Genomic DNA, 7,582 nt, shown 5'->3' on the forward strand with positions numbered 1-7,582 from the left:
AAAATGTTACTTTAGTACAGTGAGTAAATACACTTATTAACTTTACACCACTGTGATCTACAAGCTCACAACACATCGCTTTGTGACGCGTTGTGAGCTTGTAGATCTGCTATTTCCAAAGGATTTTATACACATGATAACTTGTAAAATGGGACATTGTGCATAATGAGTACTTTTACTTTGAGTACTGAAGTATATTTTGATGCCAAAAAATGAAAACCCTCCTACTCTATTCCCATTGCCTGAGAGACAAGAGCCTGCGGTGATTGGTCGTGATGGTTTCCCTGACAACCGATAAAACCTGCGCTCATTGGTCGTCCCTCAGAACACACCCCCGTGTCCTGTGCTCTCATTGGTTGCATGACTCCAGCGCATGGGATAACCAGCTCAGCTGGAAAACCAACGGGCAAATTGATTACTGTCTAATCAGCAGCAGCTGTGACTGAGATTGTCTGTGGGAGACGTCGACAGAACACAGAACAGCAAAAAGAGGTATATTTATGCATTTATAATTATTTAGATCACGTCTGAACATTAATGGTTGAGAAATAACGTTGTGACTCAACATATGCTGCACATAATGTAAGATTCTGTTGGTTAGTTAGCCTGTAGTGTAACAGGTATTTCCTTGTAAACACAAACCGTTTGTTTGGACTTTTTAAAAGACAACATGCTATTAAAACCAAAGTATCTTGCCTTTTGTATATAGAATACATAGGTGTGTGGCCTTTTCTACTGTTTATCATGAAGTTGCCTCAATAATCTATATTTATTTTACTTATATTGCAGGGCTTTGTAGGCCAGGGGGGACTTTTAATAAGCAAGTCAAAGGTAAGGTTCCATTGGTACACTCTTGAGTTACTGACACGTTAGGGTCCATTTGGTTCCATTTGTACACTGTGAGTGTACACATGTAACCAAATGGACCCTGACAGGTCTGTAACTGACAGTATACATGGAACCAAATGGACCCTTACAGATCTGTAAGAGTTACAGACCTGTACGGGTCCATTTGGTTCCATTTGTACACTCACAGTTACAGATATGTAAGGGTCCATTTGGTTACATGTGTACACAGTTACAGATATGTAAGGGTCCATTTGGTTACATGTGTACACTCACAGTTACAGATATGTAAGGGTCCATTTGGTTCCATTGGTACTCTCAGAGTTAAAGGCCTGTAAGGGTCCATTTGGAATCTTGAGGGTCCCTGCTGAACCCCACCTGAGAACCACTGTACATTTAAGGTGTTGGTTCTTAAAGTGGGTTTCTAGAGATGGTTCCTCCAGGTGTAAATACACTTCTCTTGTGGGGTTCCTTGGCGCACAACCTTTTCAAATCTGAAGCCAAATACAATTGACATGGAAATCTTTGAGAACCACTGATATGATATAGCTACTTATAACTTATTTTAAGGTGAATTGTAATATGACAACTGTAAACATAATTAGAGTTTGAATATACTGTATTGTTAGTTAATCAAACATTTCTTTCCTTGCAGGGCTGTGATTGTCATTGGTTGTATGACTCCAGCGCATGGGAGAAGTTCATTACTGTCTGATCAGCAGCTGTTATTTTCACAGCAAGTAAGTTCAATCTGGTTGATTCTGTTGCATCTCTGCGCTATCTTTTTCCTTGCTGTGCTAATAATCGTTCAAACAAGGCATATATATCATCAAAGACGTATTTGACTATCTGTCAGGACTTATCTAACTTGACTGCGTGACTCATTTACGCTGCACCGCACACACACCGCGTTTAGATGCGAGTGAGCAACAGGCATGCTGTCACTGAAATATGGACCGTGGTGACAAACGCTCTAAAGTGTGGCTTCACTATAGCCTTAGATCAAGACTATCGTATATGTATTTTATCAAATCTGACTTTTACTTTCGTATCTACGAGAGTCTTAGTGACCACACCCCCAGTTTGCCCTGAAATGTCACCGGTAAAACCTGGAGCTGTATGTCTCCAAACATGTAGAAATGCAAAACATAAGGTGCTTGCCCCAAATGTTAAGTAGGTGTCCAGAGTATTTGTGCAATGTATTAGTTCATATTTTTCAATAAAGAAGTGCTTTAATCCCATCTGTGGCCGAACGCCATTCCCCCCCCTCGTTTACTTCCTATTTACATGTAAATTGTGTAATTCCGGCTTTCACTAGATGCGCCACGTCACTACCGCCGATCTACAAGCTCACTGCCTTTTTAAAAAGGAGGAAAAAAATTAAAACGTGCAGCTCACTGTATAATCCACAAATGAATCGACTGTTGGAATAAAGGCGAGGATGTTACTCTATTCATTAAATGTCTTAAATTGACTAAGGCTTAAAAGAATAAAGTTACTTTATTCTTGTGTAAATATGTAGATGCATTGTTGTTTTTTAAAATGTATCTTCTCTCTCTTCCCCTTGCTCCATCTTCTTCCCTTTCTTTATGGAAATACACCCACTGTTTTACACCTGCAAACCTGTGATGTGATAAAGCTTTTCTCATTCTCATAGGTGTTGAACCAAATCTGCTGCCATTAGCTGATACCCAATCCCTAGAAAACCTGGAGGAGCGGCTACAAAATAGCCCCGACCTCAAAATCCAACTGGTAAGAATTTCAGTTCTACTCGGGGAAGACACACACACAAAACCCTTTTTGTTTGTTGTTTAATGCTAACCCTTATCTTAAATTGGCTTCTAACAGCTTTGCTGGGACATACAATATAGAATTGAGAAGCTAATTTAGTCAATCATGAAGGAACACTGCTATTCTATAGCTACTGCTATTTTTTAAAGAATTGTGCAGTAAGTGATTTTGTTTATTAAAAGATAAACATATCTATATTCGGATGGCAATAATTACTATGAAGTGTTCAGTAACAGGGGTCTCCCTGTCTCTCCAGGTGTTTAGTGAACAGAACATGCATGTTATGGTCAGATACCAATGTTATCCAATCAGAGATGACTCATACAGGATAAACAAGTGAAATTGGAAATGATGACACAAAGAAGTGAGCAGTAGCAGTACTCCAAGTCTTTCGGGTGACTGAACTCATTTCGGCTGCTTGTACCTGTGACCTTATGCTTTTGGTCATGACCCACACTTCAGCACAGAGCACATCATCCTTAGTTCCAAATTCTTGTTCTAAACAAAATTGATTTATTTTCCCTTACTGTTTTATTTACCGTTGCACTGAGAATTAAGACACATTACTAAAGAAACATTCTCATGATTGCTTTGATTTCAGGTCTCCAGCGTCAGGTGGAGGTGGGGGCAGAAGAGGCCGAGACAGGGGGTTCTCAAACAGCTCCAATGCAGAGTGAGTCTTGTCTAGAAAGATGGTGTGTTTACATTGATACAGTTCATTCTGGAATAGGGGTCTTGTCTGGCCATTAATAACTGAGCTTAAATTATCTGAAATTCCAAGTTCTTCTTCTAAACAATATGGATTTGTTTTTTCTTTTTTTTCCCTCCAGTTTTCCTTACTGCATTTTATTTTATTTATTTATTTTTTTACCGTTGCACCGAGAATCAAGCCCCATGACTAAAGAAACATTCTGATGTTTGCTTTGATTTCAGGTCTCCAGCGTCAGGTGGAGGTGGGGGCAGAAGAGACCGAGACAGGGGGTTCTCAAACAGCTCCAATGCAGAGTGAGTCTTGTCTAGAAAGATGGGGTGTTTACGTACAGTCAGTCCGGAAAGTATTCAGAATGCTTCACTTTTCCTACATTTTCTTATGTTACAGCCCTATTGAAAAAAGTATTTTTGAATATGTTTCCACAAGTTTGGCTCACATATTTTTGCGTAGTTTTGACCATTCCTTTTTGCAGAACAGCTGCAATATATGCCAGCTTATGTTCAGCTAAACAAAGTAACGTTTTAATTCAAATATCAACTTTAACGATCGGACCAACATCTAGGCTAAACATGTCACGTTTGATCTCTTCGCAGAGCATCAGTAGAATAATGATAAGTGGCTGAGCTCATCAGTATTAGTGTTGGGTCGATAGTCAAACTAGGCTATAGATTTTAAGATATAATGTCAAATGATTGAATAAATCTAAGATAGTCTAATTGATACTGTACAGTATCAGCGGCGCTATAGACAAATTGTTTCAAACAGGCTGTTTTAGAAACAATTTTACATCAAGTTGTGCAGATGTGAAGGCGAAATATATTGAACTTGCAATGAAAATGAGAAAATCAGATTGATCAGAATAAGAGTAATTAGAGGGGTGTGTTCTAAAATAATAGCCTACTCTACACTGAAGGTATGATAATGACTGCGCGTGCATGAGGACTCCAGTCTTTGAGCTCATGACAAAACACAAAGGTTGCATTCGTTCAGAAAATAATGTTTGATATTACGAGCTGTCCAGAAGGCTCTCATCCACTGCAATGTATTCACTGAACTTCTGGTAGACGTTATGCCACCGAAAGTGTCATGGCGCATCTCTATGGACGCAACCACGTGATGTATGACACTTCCTTATGAGATTTTCCTTGACGGCTACAAGGAAGTAACACGGAAGTATCCATTATTGTTTTACAATGGGCGGCGACACTACAGGCCAATCAAAGCCTTGTTTTTCCAGGGACTTCTCGGGTTGTTTCTTCAGTGCACTCAGGGCATGGTGCTGCAGCACATCAAGCGCACCGTAGATTCTGTCATGTGACGGGAAAGACCCGCGGTGATTGGCCAGTTTCTCCAAGAAACAAAAATGCCGACCATGTATGCTAATTACTGAGAATGTCCATCGGCCATTGCCGGATGAGGCATCTAGGTATTTATATCTATGCTTGTACCTGTAACCTTGTGCTTTTGGTCATGACCACATCTCATCTTTAGTTCCAAATTCTTGTTCTAAACAAAATGGATTTATTTTTCCTTACTGCGGTTTTATTTACCGTTGCACTGATAATTAAGACACATTACTGAAGAAACATTCTTATGATTGCTTTGATTTCAGGGCTTCAGCGTCAGGTGGAGGTGGGGGCAGAAGAGACAGAGACAGGCGCATGTGAAGGAGCTCCAATGCAGAGTGAGTCTTGTCTAGAAAGACATGGTGTGTTTGCGTAGATACAGTTAGTTCTGGGATGGGGTCACGGCTCCAGACGTAACGTTTTCACTGGTGCCACTTAACTTTTCAGTAGGTAGCGCCACCAAAAATTACTTACCCCCCCCCCCCCCCCCCCCCATATAGCCTACAGTATGTAGGAATTGTGTTTTAATATACTACTTAAGATGTCTGCCAATATTGATAATATGGTGTACCATCACTAGCTTAAGTTTTTAAGTGCTTTATTTATAAAGTACATACAAAGTTCTTTTTACATAGAAAAATAAATACTCCTGGGAAGAGGAAGAGGAAGAAATCGTTATTTACCCAGGGTTTGGACTAAGTTGCAGTAACTTATTTCTTGCCAGACCCTGCAGGATTGTTAATCACCCGGTGATTTTCATACCTAGTGTCGTGTTGGGGAGTCGAACTGGGAACCTCTCGGTAACAAGCCTGACCATCTTAACCACTAGGTCACCGCATCCCTTGGGTATACAAGCCTAAATAATAAATTCACTTTGATGCTGCGTTTTCCCCCCTCTTTTCTTACACAGGTTTTTATTTATTTACTATTTTACCAATAATTAAGCCACTTGACTAAAGAACAACATTCTTATGTTTGCTTTGATTTCAGGACTCGGATCTCATCAGTTCTGTTCTGGCAATGGCCAGAACAGCATCTACAACAGCCTCGTGGAGGAGGTCTGCCATCTCTGCGTGAACCTTGGTTCTGAGGGAGGTGCGAGCTACGTGGATGAGGGTATCCTGGTACAGTTCTTTGTGACTCACAGTTGTCACATCGGAAATGTATAATGGACATGATGAGATTTGTTGACTCGGAACGTCAAATTCTGTGAGTTAAATTTTGGCGAGGGAGGATCGTCACTTCAGCAAAAAAGCACTACTTTTTTTTTCAGTTTACAGTTTCTTGTTAACTGCATTGTTCACATATTCCAAATGTTGACTGCATTGTTCATACACGCATTTGCCTCACATGGTTTGCAGTTTAATAATAAAAAAGCAGAAAACTTTTATGCTTGTTTTTATTTTATCTTAGTCAATTATAGCCTGTGTATGGCATTTAGTATGGCTTGATTAAAGGAGAGAGCCTGACTAAAGCACAACCCCCCCTAAATAAGACCTTTGTCACACCCCATCTTAACTTCTACAGTTGACTTTTTTCATAGGTGCTCCTGTTCTGAGATCTTGCCACACCTTCACCCCTAAAATGGGGCATTTGCCCTCCGCTAGTGTGTGCTTAATTCTCGATCTCCAAACTTTTTTTTTTTCCTTCATGGATCATCTATTTACCACTTACTGACATGTTAGGATCTGTTTTTTTGGCCCTTCATACCTGCCATTGATGCAGAATGGATCAGTATTTGCTGCTTTCTACAGGGCGATCCTTCTTCAATCACCGATTATTCTACTGATCCATTCTGCATCAATGGCAGTTCAGTTGGGACAAAAACGGATCCTGACATGTCAGCAGGTGGTAAATAAATGATCTGTGAAGAAAAAAATAAGTTTGGAGAAAGAGAAATAGGCACAATAGCTGATGGCAATTGTCTCATTTTAGGGTTGAAGGTATGGCAAGATCTCAGAACAGGAGCATCTATGAAAAGTCAACTGTAGAATGGGGTGTGACAAAGGTCTAATTTGGGGGGGGGTGGTAGTCAGGATCTCTCCTTTAAGGATTGACAGCTTTGGGCCAGAACATTATGTCCACAGCTGGCCCTGTCCTGGCAAATGTATGGGCCAGCTGTGGGCACAGTGTTCTGGCCCTATGCTGGTGACCCATATCTGGGCCAATTATGTACACATTGTTCTGGGCTAGTTCTGGCCAACCATGCCTAGGCCAAGTATGGACACAGTGCTCTGGCCCTGTGCTGGCCAACCATGTCTGGGCCAGCTGTGGAAACACTATTCAGGCCCTGTGCTGGTGACCCATGTCTGGGCCAGCTGTGGAAACACTGTTCAGGCCCTGTTCTGGCGACCCATGTTTGGGCCAGCAGTGGAAACACTGTTCTGGCTCATCACTGGGTCAGCACAGTGTGGCCCTTTACAGCTGGCCCATGCACGGTTCATGTATGTCTGAGCTTCTGGCAAACCGATCTGGCGCCAGACCAGGGGGTATAGACCATTGCTCCGAGTGGGCCATGACAAAGAGCATGATCCGGGCCATAACTTTGCCAGGTCTTTTTTGCTATGTTCTGGCTCATCACTGGGTCAGCACAGTGTGGCCCTTTACAGCTGGCCCATATACGGTTCATGTATGTCTGAGCTTCTGGCAAACCAATCTGGCGCCAGACCAGGGGGTATAGACCATTGCTCCGAGTGGGCCATGACAAACAGCATGATCCGGGCCATAACTTTGCCAGGTCTTTTTTGCTATGTGGGAGGTTTAGCATATTAACTCATTCAGTGCCAGGCTTTTTCAAGCTTGTTGATCCCTGTGCCAAGGAATAGGCTATTATTTTACCTTTTTAATTGGTCATAGAGTGTTTGTCTTCAGTGTGATTGATCCCCTG

At 41.4% G+C, this 7,582-nt stretch overlaps 1 protein-coding gene across 1 annotated transcript; it reads left to right on the plus strand.

The window, feature by feature from the left end:
- Window positions 1-436: 436 nt before the first annotated feature.
- On the plus strand, window positions 437-7,149 carry LOC311056780 (uncharacterized protein; the record flags this gene model as incomplete). Its single annotated transcript, XM_084073586.1, has 9 exons — window positions 437-492; window positions 790-831; window positions 1,502-1,586; window positions 2,504-2,598; window positions 3,239-3,310; window positions 3,571-3,642; window positions 4,962-5,033; window positions 5,686-5,819; window positions 6,964-7,149. The coding sequence occupies exons 5-9, from the start codon at window positions 3,304-3,306 to the stop codon at window positions 7,147-7,149; spliced, it is 471 nt and encodes a 156-aa protein (XP_083929712.1). The 5' UTR covers window positions 437-492; window positions 790-831; window positions 1,502-1,586; window positions 2,504-2,598; window positions 3,239-3,303.
- Between the last annotated feature and the right edge of the window lie 433 nt (window positions 7,150-7,582).

The sequence above is a fragment of the Gymnoscopelus microlampas genome (genome assembly GCF_963454915.1).
Source record: "Gymnoscopelus microlampas genome assembly, chromosome: 12".
Taxonomy (NCBI): Eukaryota; Metazoa; Chordata; class Actinopteri; order Myctophiformes; family Myctophidae; genus Gymnoscopelus; species Gymnoscopelus microlampas.